General features: G+C 36.3%; 1 protein-coding gene across 1 annotated transcript; it reads left to right on the plus strand.

Annotated features, from left to right (window-relative positions):
- The first annotated feature begins 3,841 nt into the window (after nt 1–3,841).
- On the plus strand, nt 3,842–14,358 carry LOC103706289 (4-diphosphocytidyl-2-C-methyl-D-erythritol kinase, chloroplastic). Its single transcript, XM_008790351.4, has 11 exons — nt 3,842–4,234; nt 4,332–4,427; nt 4,508–4,576; nt 5,177–5,281; nt 5,457–5,513; nt 5,606–5,806; nt 7,063–7,155; nt 7,250–7,349; nt 7,458–7,557; nt 13,680–13,765; nt 14,039–14,358. Exons 1-11 carry the CDS (start codon nt 4,052–4,054, stop codon nt 14,143–14,145), a joined length of 1,197 nt encoding a protein of 398 aa, XP_008788573.1. The 5' UTR covers nt 3,842–4,051; the 3' UTR covers nt 14,146–14,358.
- Nucleotides 14,359–16,162: the final 1,804 nt, after the last annotated feature.

Below are 16,162 nucleotides of genomic sequence, written 5' to 3' on the forward strand. Positions count from 1 at the left end.
TCATCCGTTGTTTTACATAAGTGCCTCTACGCGATTGCTGAGGGGGTCCTCGTTTGTTTCGGTAGAGCTTTAGGACGTGGGTAGAGATGTAAATATGGATAAGGAAGCGGGATTGTTAAGGAAAACAGGAGGTTATTTAGAGCGACAGGGTGGAATCTTTTACACCGGAACCGTTTGGTTCGCGAGGAAAAGAGGAAAAAAAAGTGTGGTCAATAAAAAAATAATAAAATATTTTTTTGTTTAATTGAAGTTTTTAAAAAAAAAAAGTAACGAAAAAGTTGTATTTTCATGAGAATATAATTCCTATATTTCATTGGAAAGTCTTTTCCATGAGAAACATGGGAAAGTTACTTTTCCATGAGACAGAAATCACTCTATTTTTATTTTTTCCCAAAAAAGTCCTTCAGCATTAAAGAAGCATTAAAAAGACATTAAAAACCTAATTTTTATTAAGGGCATAATAGAAATTATACATAACTTTTCTAGAAAAGTGGATGGCCAACCAAACATAAGCACTTTCGAAATTTATCACTTTTCCATAGTCAACCAAACATGCCAAAAGTACTTTCCTAAACATTCTTTTTCTAGGAGGGAAAATGCTTCCCGTGAAATAAACGAGCCCATAGTATTTGGACTGAAGGATGAGCCGGTTCAGGGAGTGAGAATTAGAGCGGACCTGGAAGTGCGAACCAGATTGGGTCAGGTCAAGCCGATGGTAGATTGGGTGGTTCGGACCATTTTTGGAACCCACATGTAAAGGTGGTGTGAGCTAGTCTCGACTCTCGGGTCTCATGAGCTAAATCCATATTAGTGAAGGCTTTCTTCGCTTGGCCTCCACTTGCCACAAAAATATTAGGCTTGCCTATCTTCCAAAAACTTTAATGGTTGAATTGAAAACTTAATATTCTATCTCAAACAGGAGAAGCAGCAAAGGGTGGAGTATGTTCTTTTTCTTTTGGGAGAAAAAAGTGATTTCTCCCGCTTCATTTACTGAAAAATTAAAATGGACAAGGTAGTTACATAATATCAAACTCATCACTGGTGATTCATAGGTCATGATAAATATTAAGGGCAGGAGCTTTTAGAAACTTAGGTGATGACCCTTTTTTAAATTTAATTTTGGGAAACTATTGAAGATATAACATTTTTGCATCTGGCCCAATTTTCAGTCAAACAAGCTCCAATCCTGAAAAGCCAATACCTGCGCATGATCTGCCAATATAATATTCCAAATTTTTTGGATATATGGTGACATTTAAGCCTTCCACGCTGTTTCGCATGATTATAGTAACACTGGGTTCATTGGTCTCTTCAAATATAGCATAATTAACATTTACTATAAATTGAATTTGGGTTTTGCTGCTATCCTTTTTAAGTTTCCCTATAAACACACAATCTTGATCATAGATTCAAGAACGAAGGGTCTAAAATGGATGACTAGATAACAACCTATAGTATAGGTGACCAAAATCAGGGGTTTTGTAATTAAACCAAATTTATCTCTTCTCTGACCCCTCCGCTCTATTATGCCTCCGATCGTGCCAATGGACGCACCACCGCTGGTCATCTGTCCAAGAAGTCTATCACAGTGCCCACCATTGATTCAAAAGGATGGCAAGGTCTTTATGGTAGGACACCATGAATTGCTAGAATCCGACAAAATTCCATCTACCGGCAATACCGGTGAAGAATTCCCTGGAGGTCGTCGGGGGGTCGGGAGGCCTAGCATCAGGTGTCTCAATGTCGACAAAGATGGCGTCTTTGTGCTCCTGGATGAAGGACTAAGAAAGCTACCATAAAGGAAGTTACGTTGCCGCCGCCGCCATTGCTGAATTCTCCTTCCACCATCACCACCTTAGTCTAGCCTTACTTCTCAAACTTCCACCACCGCAGCTAGTGAAAAGGGGACAGAGCAGTAATGCACTAGGGCATGACTGGTTGCCACTTTGCCTTGCAATATACCCTTTATCAATCACTAGTTAGGATCCTTACTTAATTTCTATTAAAAAATAATATAAAAGCACCATGGCAAAACTCAGTGAATTTGTTTTGAAGGATGCTATGCCAGGCTGTGGATAATAGACAGAAAGTTGTAAAGAAAAGAACCAATACACCAAGTAAGCTCTATGAGACCTCTTGACACACAATAAACATATCTAATCACATGGATTCAGTTTGCCTGAGCCATGGAAGACTTCTAAAAACATGCATAAATAATTATATAGCCTTTCTAAGTGGGGCTAGGCTACTAAACTTAAAAAATTGTCTGCTTAAGTCTGGCCAATAATCAAGCTCTATGTTAGCTTAAGCATATAATTACTCGGCAACCCCAATAAAATGCTAGCTCTCAAGCAAGCATGGACTTGACAACCAGAAGGGCACCCTTCGTTGTACATAACTCAGCCGTATGCATTATTAATAATTGCATGTATTATAGGACTTTTGAATTTGTTGTTTCAACTTTTATTATTGCTTATAATTTTTTTTCTTAGGGAATTGGCTGCTCACACTACCCTAGCACAAGCACAGCTAGCTACATCAGAATCAAGTAAGCAACGCAAAGCAAAAGAAATATATGACTGCTGAGTCTAAAAAAACTTCCGAAGTGGTGCGCAGTGAAGGAGGCAATCCAGTCAGTAGCTTGGTTCGCCTTCCGAAGAACTTGTATGGCATTGGTATTGTTTTCTATTTTTTATTTTCAAAAATCCAAGAAGAAAATAAACTAGGTTAAACAATATGTACGACGAAACAATCCTGTTTTTCAAATTGCCTGTACAATCTATAAAGTTTCTGATAGCAACAAAAAGAGCAAAAATAAAAGAAAGGAATAACAAATATTTTTGTATGAGTGCAATCTTTAACGTCAATCTACATGTAGTATTTCACTAAGGCGACAATGTCAAACATGCCTCGGTGACTTTAACTTAAATTGCCCAAGCACGTATACTTAGAGCAACTTGATCTACTACAGTAGTTAACATCATTCTCCTCACTACTTACCCTCTATTTCTCCTTGTCATTGATCATTATACAACGATGATAATTGATAATGGTAGTCAATTATATAAATTACAATGATAAAAATTATCTAGATTTAAAACCTATTTTACAATATAATACCGATCTCTGTGATATACCCTTGCATGAGGTGTACATATAAAGTATGCATGCTCGTCAAAGTTTTAAGCATTTTTTATTTTCTCTGCATTTCAACAATTTTTGTTTCAATTCAAGCTCTTTCTATAACACTTGTCATTATTTTTGTTAAAATATTTTTAAAAAATAATTATATTTATTATATCTTAGAATATTTATTATTTATCTTTCAGTAAACAAACATATGTAATGCACATGGTAGAATATAACCATTTGAATCACTGTAAAATAACATTAATATTTCCAGGAACTACAATCTGCCAAAATTTTCAACTATTTATTGAAAATTATTCTTGCTGTCACAAAATTTGATTTTTAAAATATTTTTTATTGAATGTCCATAATTGATATATAATAGCATAATAAATCCTTTTCCAGATTATTATAATATTGTTTTTTTTTAGGTACAATAGCGGCTCATATATGAATGCGGCCTAAAAAATCAAAAAATAAAAAAAAGCACATAATAGCTCAGGCATGGAAGCATGATCCAACCATATAAATCTCGCAAAGTGATGGACAGTAAAAAAAGATATTTCAGTCGACAATACCATTTATCTTTATGTACAACTTAGCAGCGTATTTTTAATTTTATATTTATTCGGCTACCGTAGCTGAATTTCTCTCGAGACGAATGCGGTCCGTTTTCATGCAGCTCTGACGAAATTCGCCGACAGGATTGTTTCAAAACATGCTACGGTAGACCGGGCAGGGTAGTCAGCTACCGTCTGTAAAATAATATATATATTTTCCCCACACTCAAAGAAGGAAGTTTTTTCAAAGGATGCGTCTGAATTTGGACACCCCAGCCTTCTAATTCCCAAGCCCTTCCTCCGCGCACCCCCATGCTTCCATCTGCTTCCGTTCCAAAGACCCCAACAACTCCTCTTTTCCAATGATGGCTTCTTCCCACCTCCTCGCCCACCATTTCTGGCTCTCTCACGCCAATGGATTTAAACCCCCAAAACTCTCCAAGAACGGGCCATGCTACTTCCACCCAAAGACCGCCTTCAGGGGAAGCCCATCATCTCATAGAATCAAGGCTTCGGGTCCAACATCTGGCAGGAGACAAATGGAGGTAACAAAATTAATAGCTGTCCTCCAAGTTTTCTTCATCATTTTTTTTTCTCGTTTAATCGGTGTAGTATTTTTTCGGTGGGTTGTTTGGATTTTAGATTGTATATGATCCTGATGAGAGGGTAAATAAATTGGCCGATGAGGTGGATAAGAACGCCGGCCTCTCAAGGCTCTCTCTCTTTTCGCCTTGTAAGGTAATTAATTATCTTTCAGAAGGCAAAGATTTGTTTTTTAGTTGAAATTTGAGCTGATTACTGTGGTTTATGGGGCGCAGGTTAACGTGTTTTTGAGGATAACTGGGAAGAGAGAAGACGGGTTTCATGAATTGGCATCTCTATTTCATGTAAGTTTATCTGATGTTCATGGTGGATAGGAATAGAATTTTGGAGGTCTTAATGGAAATAGTAGCTGGATTTTGCTTGAACTTTAACTTGTGGTAGCTGTGATCACGAGCAAAGAGGGTGAGCCTAATGTTGCTCCATCCTGAGCTCTGGAGGTCATGGATTCAAAACACGGAAACAACCTCTCTGCAAGTGGGGTTAAGGCTGCGTATGCGCTGGACTGCCTTTTTTTTTGTGATCACAAGCAAACTGTGAATTTTAGTTTTGCGTAATCAATTGGTTCCTTACTTGCAAAACTGCAATATAATAATTGGTATGTTTAGTGCTTGTCCACTGTCCTCAGAGAGTACCATGTCAATGCCTGCAGTTGACCATAATATCATGGTTCTAGGTTGTAGGTGGCGAAAAACCAAACCTGTGTTTACCTAGTGAAGTTCTCGGTACATAATGATGCCCTATAATTTCTCGGGTTATTAGGAAATCGGCTCTAGGTCTTGGCGGCCATCTGGTTTTGGCTTTAATTTTTTTGCTTATGTTTCTTTCTTGTTGTTATTATGATGTACCTTTTCCTACTTATCTCATGTTGCATGCCCAACATTCAGGTAATTAGTTTAGGAGATACAATCAAGTTCTCGTTATCTCCGACTAAGACCAGAGATCGGCTGTCAACTAATGTGCCTGGTGTTCCGCTTGATGACAAGAATTTGGTATGTCAGATAGCAAATGTTGTTTGCTTTGCTTACTTCTCATGTATGGTGTATAATACTGTTGGTCTGGTTTCACTGCTTCTTTGTTTGGACCTCCTTTTTTTATTTAGTGTTTCTTGATGGAAATGTAAAACATTCTACTTCTTACATAGGCTCTTTATCTTACACTTTGCAGATAATCAAAGCACTTAACCTTTACAGAAAGAAAACCGGCACCGATAACTTCTTCTGGGTAAGTTTTTATTAGATAAAATGCTCTACACAAATATAAATTTGCAATCAGATGGCATTCAGGTTTGGTGTCTCTTTGTACTATGCATGTAGATTCATCTCGATAAAAAGGTTCCAACTGGTGCTGGTCTTGGTGGTGGAAGCAGTAATGCTGCAACTGCACTATGGGCAGCCAATCAATTTAGTGGTTGTGTTGCTACTGAAAAGGAGCTTCAAGAATGGTCTGGTGAAATTGGCTCAGATGTTCCTTTCTTTTTCTCAAATGGAGCAGCATACTGTACTGGTCGGGGTGAGGTAGGCTTATGACAAAGCACATTTAAAAGGGTCATTTCATTTTTCCAAATGTTCTGCTTCACTCGCAATGTCCAGTGCCTTAAATCAGTCAATGGTGGACAATCTCTCTCTTTCTTCTTTTTTTTTTGTGAAAACAATGCTTTTGAAATACCAAATATGCTATTTTAATCTTTATTGTTGTGGTTGTTCAACCAGTTTGTTGTGATACTTGAAAAAAGAGAGTATATGATTAACATTAGATGCCTTAATTTCAATTAGATAATGTTTTCTTCTGTGCATGATTTCCTTGGTGTGTTTCATTTTCTGCTGTGTCAAATGTCAATCAAACTGCAAATATACCTGATTTCATGTTTTCCATGCATCCCACTCCTTTAACTTTTCATTCTTGGTAGTCCTTCCAATACTCATACCTTTTAAAATGTCTTTGTTGTGACTAGCATTACCATCAATTATGGAAAACTCTTTCTTTTCTTCTCTTAACACATGCCAGAGCATTGCAGATAGAGCTAGTCCAACCATGACAGATTGTTCACTTATTATGGAATAAAACCTCGAATGCATCTCCTTACATATAATCCCAGTTGTTGTTAAAAATACTGCTTTAAGATTCATGTCAATAACCTTTTTCATGATGCACTCCTTAAATGCAGAGTTGATACTAATATTTTACAATTTTTGTGCCAGAGGCTCTTTAGCAATTCTAGATACCTCTAGACAGGGAAACTCTCCCTCCAGATTAGGTGTGTATTGCTTATTGGATGTACTATCAAACATTCAGATGCTAGATATCTGCATCTGTATTAAAGTTAACAAAGAAAAAAAAAACTTACCCTATTGATCTATGAAAACTTTATGTTCCGTAATTTAAAATAACCCGCAAAGTGGTGTGCTATTTTAGTGGGTCTTTGTGACAGCAGATCCTTTTAGTAGGTTTTGACTGTAGTACCATGGCAATAGTTCAATCACATATTCATATTAGCATACAAGTGGATTGAAGAAGTAGCATTGATAAATTATTTCCTTTAGCTTTTAGTCACACATGATGATATGTATTCTTTTATGTGAAAATTATGACATCCACCAATGCATATGTTGTTACTTGCATCTAAATCCAGAGCTCTTCAACTTGTTTTCACTTTTTTCCATTTGGAAAAAGGTAAATGCAGATGCATTATTTTTATATTGACTATGAGAGAATGAGAGTTTACTCTCAAAAGTAGAATTTTGATCCTCTTTGGAATTTTATCTCTTGTCAGGTTGTTCAAGATATTCCAAATCCATTGCCCTCGGACTTGCCTATGGTTCTTATAAAGCCGCAGGAAGCGTGCTCAACTGCTGAAGTTTATAAGGTAATAGAGAGCAGTTTCAACTAAGTAATCACTATCTTCTTATCTGTATTTGCATAAAGTTCTTCCTACCAAGCTCCAATTTCAATTGGTGCAGCGACTTCGGCTAGACCAAACTAGTTCAGTTGATCCATTGACATTGCTTAGGGAAGTCACCCAGAATGGCATATGTCAAGATGTTTGTATAAATGATCTAGGTATTCCTCAGCATTTTAGAGAGATATAAATGTTTTCATTTTTCACTTTTTGGTGATGTTTGATGATTTATCAGTCAATCAATATTTTTATTTGTTTATACTTCTCAGAGCCTCCTGCATTTGAAGTCCTGCCATCTCTTAAAAAGTTGAAAAAACGAGTGCTTGCAGCTGGTTGTGGAGAGTATCGTGCTGTTTTCATGTCAGGAAGGTAAAAAGATTACCATGCCAGCTTCCACATTCATATTTCAATTATACGGAATGTATGCAAATATGCAAATACTTCTTGTTGAGAAAATGTACATCTGTACATGCTCGTGCATACAAACTTCTCGTTAAATTTTTAGTTGTGGAATTTACAACTTTTTTGTCATATATGCTTATCATACCAACTAAGTGGCACCCTTAATGAGAAATGGGGCGGCAAAGAATTTGCATAAGGGCCTTCTTGATTAGCATCTTGCTCTTCTAATATAAAGGATTTGTTTCTCTTCTCCAACAATAAAAGCCTTTATAACTCATGGCAGTTGTAAGCACAATCATGTCTTGAACTCAACATATAATATTGAGTTTTGATTCCTAGGAGAGAGCTTCAAACTCTATGCTTTCTGAATTATGATTTTATAGAATTGGATATTGGCCATTGGTTGAGAGAAATCCTCATAGTTTTTAAGTTGTTCATGTTAACTTTGTCCCTAGTTTATATTGTTGGAACTTTTAAGATGTTATAGTGGAATAGAGAAAACCGTTATTATAGTAGATCCTTACTTTTGGGTCCATGGTCACCATTCAGTACCTTTTTCCATTTATTGAACCATAATTGTGATAGGCTGACATTTTAAAGCTTAAATTTAGCAAATAATGTGATTAACTCGTTGGGCAAAATTATCATTTGTCCCCATTAAATGATTACCCTATAATTATAATAGAATTGGTTTGCGCATAATAGAGGTTTGCATTCCTTTTATCATCTTCGTTCTCCTTTTCTTTTTACTACATACATATGTCACCTTTCCACCTCTTTATTTTTCATCTTACATCTATCTTTTTCTTTCTAAATTTCCCTATTCTTCAGTATGTTGAATGCTAAAACTTTTGCCTTTAAATGATCTTATAATGAACCAAGGTCCGCCGTACCGGTACCGGTCGGCGTACCGGTAGCGGCCTGGATCGGTACGTACCGGTCCCATACCGGTCCGAATCGGTCCGTACCGATCCAAACCGGTTCTTCAACAATAAACTACCGGTACCGGATTCCATGTTGATCCGGTACCGGTCTCAGGCCGCACCGGTACGTACCGGTACGGCTGACCATGTGATGAACCATATTCTTTAGTTATAGGTTGGTGTCAGAGCAAGTGAAGAGATCTTATTGAAGATCAAACCCTTCCTTTCTTTATATAGGTTTATTGTTTCACTAGATTTTTCTCTTCATCAAATATGAGATGAGCGTGCTTGGATCTATCTATTGGTCCTTTAAGGCATGATAGTGATGGAAATGTAAGGTCCATCTTTCATGCCTCGATATTGTTATCTACAATGTAATCAATAGGCTATCCAACTATTTCATATTCGAATAATGTTAGATCAAGATCCGCAATCTCGGTACTGGGTATCATATCGGTATCTTATCGGTTCGGTACGGTACGATGCAAGACACCTCTGTATCGAAATAGCTCTCTAACCATTTTTCTCAGTTTTTGTTTCGGTATGTCTCGGTACGGACCGGTACGCACCTCAGTATGTCTCGATACAGGTTAGTACATCTCGGTACGGGGCGATACACCTCAGCATGGCTGTACGGAGCTTGTATTGACTTGAAGGTAAGTTTTGTATTAGTTTTCCTCCAGTATGGTACGGTACGTCCCGTACCGGATGGTACAGGCGGTACGGCAGACCCTATGTTAGATCAAACATCAGAAGGCATCAAGAATCAAATGTGACTGAGTTATGATTTAAACGGTTATCTCAGAGCTGTAGGAGTTGGTTTCAGTGGTTTCTACGTAAATTTTTGAACCTACTTTTCAGATTTATGTCCTCAAAGTTCAGTTCAAGTCAAAGTGTTGTAGAAAGTTCTCCTAGAGCTGATTAATTATTTGGATGGCCTAGATCCCTATTTATTACTTATCTCATATAAAATACCAATGCTACCTATGTTGAAGGTTGAAAATCATACTTACTATTATTTTGGTACGTGCCTGTTCAAGTTACTGTGCAGTCTACTGGTGCATCCTTGACACTAGGATCACTTTATAGAAATTTAAAATAGAAATTGTGCAGAATAAGGATAAAAATTAACATCTGAACCACTAGATAAGCTAAACTAGTTAAGAAAGCAGTGATAGTATGATTTTATGAAGTGCTTAGGAAGGGGGTTCCGGTTCAAGATTCCTAGAAAGTTCCAAAGCAGTCCATCACCTTAGGTATAAGATTCCAGCTACTAAGTTTAGAACCAACTAGTTGCATTCTGGCCATAATTATTTCATGATTCTTAGCTACTAAGTTTTTCTAAAGACGTCAATGGAACAACAGGCTTTTTTTTTGCTAAAACAAGAGAGTATCTACAAACCATTGTTGAAGAACGTTACAGGAAAATATCATTATACATATCTACCAATTTTTCAGGATTTTACAAATCTGTCATTGGGGATCAGCTTATCGGATTATTTGTTTTCCATGTGGGGCATGTCAGAGTTGTACAAAAGATGAGCAAAATACAGAAACATATTAAAACCAAAAGTACTATAGACTCCTATTAGGAATGAATTCTTTGTGTGGAGAGTCCAAGTCTGGAAGATGTAGGATCTTCCTTCACAAGCTAATATTAGCTTCAACAACAAGGGGAGGGTCAGTTTATAGTCTTGACAAACTTTTTTACGTTTATAGTCTTTACCACGATTACTTCTGTTACAAGATATATGCATTCAGATATCAAGGTTGGGATCCTCACATTTACAAGTTGGAAATTTGAAAAACTAATAATGGCCTCAAACAGTCAGTGCGTGTCTAATTCTACGAGTTTAGGTCAATTACTATGAAGAATGGGTATTGCCAGTCCCATATTGATCATATGATGATATTCATCAAAAGTCACTGGTCAAGGGTTACAATACTTGCAGTTTATGTTGATAAAATCCTGGTTGTGGGCATGGTGAAAGGAAATTAGAAGTAAGCAATATGTTAAGCCTTTGATATTATGAATATGGACAAGTCTATGTAGATACCATTTTATGAATGAGAAACAAGGATTTGGTAGAGGAGACACAAGAGTGATATACATACATACATACATACATACACATATATATATATAATATAATATAATATATACATTCACATTGCATTCATGAAATGCAGCAGTACTCTATTGGAATTCTTGACATAGCTATTTCTGAATCTTGATTCATGAAATGCAGCAGTACTCTATTGGAATTCTTGACATAGCTATTTCTGAATCTTGATGCATGAAATGTAGCAGTACTCTATTGGGATTCTTGACATAGCTATTTCTGAATCTTGATTTAGCACTAGTGCTGTTGACATGGTCATTTTGTAATTGTTGCATAATATCCTGATGATGACCACCATTGTTCAAAAAATAGTTATGTCAGCATCTTTAGGCCTAAGTGCATTATCATGTAAATACCTTCTTGTTAAAGTTTTGAAGGCAGTCTTTTAAAATATCTCCTGCTGTTCTAACCTTATGACAAAGCTTAGCTGAATTGCAATGGGGTCAATAAGCTTGTCAGACATTGATATTTGTTGTTAAGAGTTGGTCTTTCTTCAAGATTCACTTGTGAGGACTTGTCCAATTTGTATTATCATCCTCACTCTTATAGTTGATATTCAATAGAAAAAGTTTAAAATGGATCCTAACTTGGTCAGTTCTCATATTGATATCAGTGATCTCAACCAATAAAGTGTTCTAGATTTGTTCTTCCTTGGAACTTTCTCAAATGCATATAATGGTTACATTACTTTTCTGACTACTGGCTTGGTCATTCACGCATCTGGCCATAATTGAAGGCAAACAATTTAACAGTTTATCTATCTTGTGCAAAAGAAAGTTACAAGATTATTATTTTTTTTGTATAGCCTCTTCAAGAGGAAGGTGGTTTTGAAATGTCAGCATCTCCCAGATTTAACCCGACTAGTTCATGATAATTTTTTATCCCCTGTTCACAGTGATCATCAGCAGGATGAAACTTTTGGTGATCAGAGAAGCTTTTATCCCCTGTTCAAAGTGATCATCAGCAGGATCAAGCTTTTGGCAAAAACCATATTGAGCTTTGCCTAGATTTATGATATTTGAATTTAAATACTTAAAGATGATTCTTTTGATTAGATGTATTTCTAGATCTATTTTTTTCTAACCCAAAAAAGGAAAAGAAGTTGCAGGCATTACAAGGTAAATAACAATCTATCTACAAATTTTGAGTGGAATATGGTGAGAAGAGTCCTTGAGTTAGAAAAGGATGAAAAGCATGAAATTTATGAATTGCCTCATTGAACAAAGATATATTTTCTTGAGGATAATAACCGACTTAGAATCAAAGGTTGTGAGGAGTGACATCATTGATAACTACAGAATAAACAAAGAAGTCAAACCTGGAGTGAATGACCTTGAAAGCCATTATGCAGAAGTGGAAGGATACAACCACAAAGAAAATGGAAGATAGTATGTCTTGGGATTGGAGACTACCAATAAGGATCTAGTCTCCCAAATTTCAGGTGGTGTATAACTTCATTGGTTGCCATAAATAGAACATTCGAAAGATAAGGAAGGTGATATGGCCTTACGGTTTGCCAACAGATGGTACTTCAGGGATTGTTAAAGACAAACGGGTGACATAGGTACAAGGACACACCGAAGACAAAGCAGTCTCCATAAGACTGCGACCAGCATCAACAGGTATATGGACTTGCAAAGATGATGTCTGTATATACCAATGATTGGATAAAATATTAAATTTTGCCTTAACAAAAGGAAGACCTCAAGTGCTGTTATATGAGACATTGAATGGATCAATAAAAACTTGAGATTGATGAAGTTAAGAATCATCATTCAAACATTCAGATTAAAAAAGCAAATTTTCATAATTCTTTATCTTGGATGATATTTTTTTTCCTTTTTTCGAATTATATTGATAAAGAATGCAAGAAGTGGATTCAAAAGCCTATTTTTCTGATTGTTGGAATGATTAATTACACATAGATAAAAATTTAAATCATTAAAATGCAAATTATCAAAATGCATCAAAGACAGCTTGGAGAATATAACTATTTTCTGGTGTCCTAACTTGATGGCAAAATTGAGGCTTGTCAAGAAAAGAGCTTGATGAAGTGCCTAATGACGATGCCCTCAAAATTATCGACAAAGCATCCTTTACCTTCTCCAATTCTTTGATGACTGTCCCTTTCCTAGTTGTTGTAAATGATATTATTGGTAGTTTCTTTGTCTCTTACTTTTAATTTCCTCAATAACCTTAGCTGAAACTGGTTAAGGTCTTTGGGGATGAAGCACCGTACAATGCATGTCTATATTGGTTTGCTTACCAACAAATCTAAATTCCCCTTATTGTTGGGCAGTAAAGGGAATTATCATGTGTTTGCGACTCTAGGCTGCAAGAGCGAAGCCAGTGGGTTACACATGTTCCCATGGTTGCCATGAGCCCATGACAGCCAAGGACTTGAAACAAGATTGTTGATTCGACGGCATTTGATCGTAGTTCTTTCCCCAAATTACCTAACTATCAAATGTTAAAATCTGTACACCAAGGGATCTCTACTGGACGCTGGTCTTGTCATCTTCTTTCTGCCAAAATCAACTTCAATTAGGAGAGGGATGGTTCTATGAGTCTTTTCAATATCTAACATTTTAATTAGAAAATCCTTACCTGATAGATTCTTTATATCAACTCAGAACAGGTTTTCTTATCTACAGGACAAGCAGGATTTTACATTTTTCAGGAACCATTAATTTAGCTCTTTTTAGTGAAGAAGCATCTGATTCACCATCGTCTTAGGTTGTGGCTAATGCCACTTCTAGAGCCCAAAGAGGCTTGAGTAACTTGTACCACCAACCTTCCAGGGTAGCCTGGCTTTTGTGGGATCAGATTTCAAGACCTCCGTTTTGGTTTTCCTTTGGTCTGGTTTTGTGGAAAAACTTACTATGATGTTAAATTGTCAATGCAGGCATTAAATAATTATATCCATGTATGTTTTTAAGATCCAAGAATGTATATCCAACCTCAATCCTTATATCAATATATTATATCTTCTTTTTCATTACTGCTGCAATAATTGATGATGTTTTATGGTTATTTCATGCAGTGGAAGCACCATTGTTGGTGTTGGTTCGCCCGAGCCTCCATCTTTTATCTATGATGACGATGATTACAACGATGTGTTTGTATCAGGTACATGACCAACCTGCCATGCCTACCTTTTAGCCTTGTCCTAGTTATGGTTGCTTATTTAGTAAGTCAATGTCTTTAGTTAATTTTTTTTCCATTGAGGTCTTAACCTACGCTGCCATACTCCATAGTCACTCCACAGTATTTGCTAAGCTTCTAGCACCATAGCCACTTCTTGTGTGATGCACCAATCATCTTGGAGCTAATCTTTCACATGAATTAATTGTTCTACATGCATGTCTGAATCTTTCGGCATCTTTCTATGATTCATTGCAGAGGCTTGCTTCCTCACCCGTCAAGAGAGCCAGTGGTATACTGCACCCACTTCATCAACAGCTTCTTTTGGTACAGATTTACCCTCTGGAGCTGCATCCGTTGAGTAGTTATTAAACTTGTGCACCTTTTCTCCCCCAACCATTGCTCAGCTGCAAATTTTTGTGAACTCTGCAACTTTATGTACCAGAGATGCTGTCAAGATGCTTCATAGAGGATTATAACAAGATCTCTTTTATGCCTCATTCAGTGGTCTAAGAACCTGCTAAAAGAAACAGAATGTGATGGCTAAGATCCAACTTGATTAGTTGGTTTTTCTTTAAGTTTGTATTGAATATATATAAGATATACAAAAGTGATTATAGGAGAAAAATTAGGAGAAAATTATAGCAGCAATTTAAATTTAAAATTTGAATTTGAGTAGAGAGAAAATAGAAAAGAAATAATGAGAAGATTACAACAATAGTTTGAATTCAAAAATTGAATTTATATTCAAAAATTGAATTTAAATTCAAAAATTGAATTTGAATGGAGAGAATTTAAAGTATGTTATTATTTCTCCTCAAGCTGAGCATTCGGTTGAATGTGAAGCTTGGATCATAAAAATTGAACGCAGTTGGAGTGAAGATCTTTGGTGAAAATGTCAGCAACTTGGTATGTAGAAGAGATGAATTTGACATTCAAAAGTTTATGACCTACCAATTCTTGAATATAGTGATAGTCGATTTAGAGATATTCAGTTCTTGCATAGAAAATTGGATTGAAGATGAGAGAGATGACAGAAATATTATCACATCATATTAAAGGAACAGAGTGGAGAGGAATATGTAATTCATGCATGAGAGAACATAACCATTGTTGTTCAGCAGCAGTTTGGGCAAGGCATCGATATTCCTCTTCAGTTTGCTTATTAGAACTTTGAGAAATAGGGTTGGGTCTGAAAAAAACACAAAACCCACTTGTAGAGCATCTATCAATAGGGTTGCTAGCCCAATCTGTATCCAAGTAAGCAACAAGATTTAATGGACCTGGTTGTAGTTGAAGCCCAAAAGTGATGGCGCTTGTGAGAAATCGAAGTATGTGTTTGATTACTACCGTATGAGCCTTCATTGGATGTTGTAAAAATTAACAGATCTGATTGACGGAGAAAGCAATATCTCGTCATGTTAAGGTTACATATTGGAGAGCTCAAACAATCCTATAAAATGAAGGATCATCAAGAGGAGGGCCATCCATGCGGCCCAACTTTTCAATAGAGGAAGGACTTGAGCATGGTTTGCATTCAAGCATGTTGGTGCATTGTAACAAGTTTAGGATGTATTTGGATTGATGCAGAAAAATTCCATCACTCGACCAATCTACTTGAATGCCAAGAAAGTATGATCATGAGCCTATATCCTTCATCTTAAATGAATTAGTAAGTTCAATAATGAGCTTGCGAAGAGCAATATTATTATTGTTAGTGAGGATGATATCATTAACGTAAAAGAGAAAATATAATGTAATGCTGCCATAATGATATATAAATAATAAAGGATCTAATTGTGAAATAATAAATCCCAACTTCATAAGTTTTGAGGCAAACTTTGCATACCAAGTATAAAGAGCTTTTTAGAGTCCATAATATGATTTGCGCATATGACAAACATGAGTGGATTTTGATAGATCAATATAATCAGGAGGTTGACACATAAATATCGTTTCTTGAAAGTCACCGTGTAAAAAGGCACACTCTACGTCAAGTTGATGGAGTGGCCAATTATGAGTCAAAGCTATTGTGAGAATAATTCTGACTGTAGTATGCTCAACAACGAGACTGAATGTCTCAATAAAATTAACTTCAGGTTGTTGGTGAAAGTCTTTGGCAATCAAGCGAGCTTTGTATTTATTGATGGATCTATCTAGGTTGCATTTAATTTGAAACACCCACTTGCAACTAACAATGTTTGTATTGGGCTGAAAAGGAACAAGAGTCCAAGTTTACTGATTATGAAGAGATGTAAATTCGAGATCCATAGCATGTCTCCACTCCGGACTTTTTGAGGCTTGTGTGTAACATATTGGTTCAATAGGATAGGGCATAGTAAGAGCGGTTAGGAGAAGGTGGCGGGTATGGGATAATATTTT

This window comes from Phoenix dactylifera, chromosome 3 (assembly GCF_009389715.1).
Source record: "Phoenix dactylifera cultivar Barhee BC4 chromosome 3, palm_55x_up_171113_PBpolish2nd_filt_p, whole genome shotgun sequence".
Lineage (NCBI taxonomy): Eukaryota > Viridiplantae > Streptophyta > Magnoliopsida > Arecales > Arecaceae > Phoenix > Phoenix dactylifera.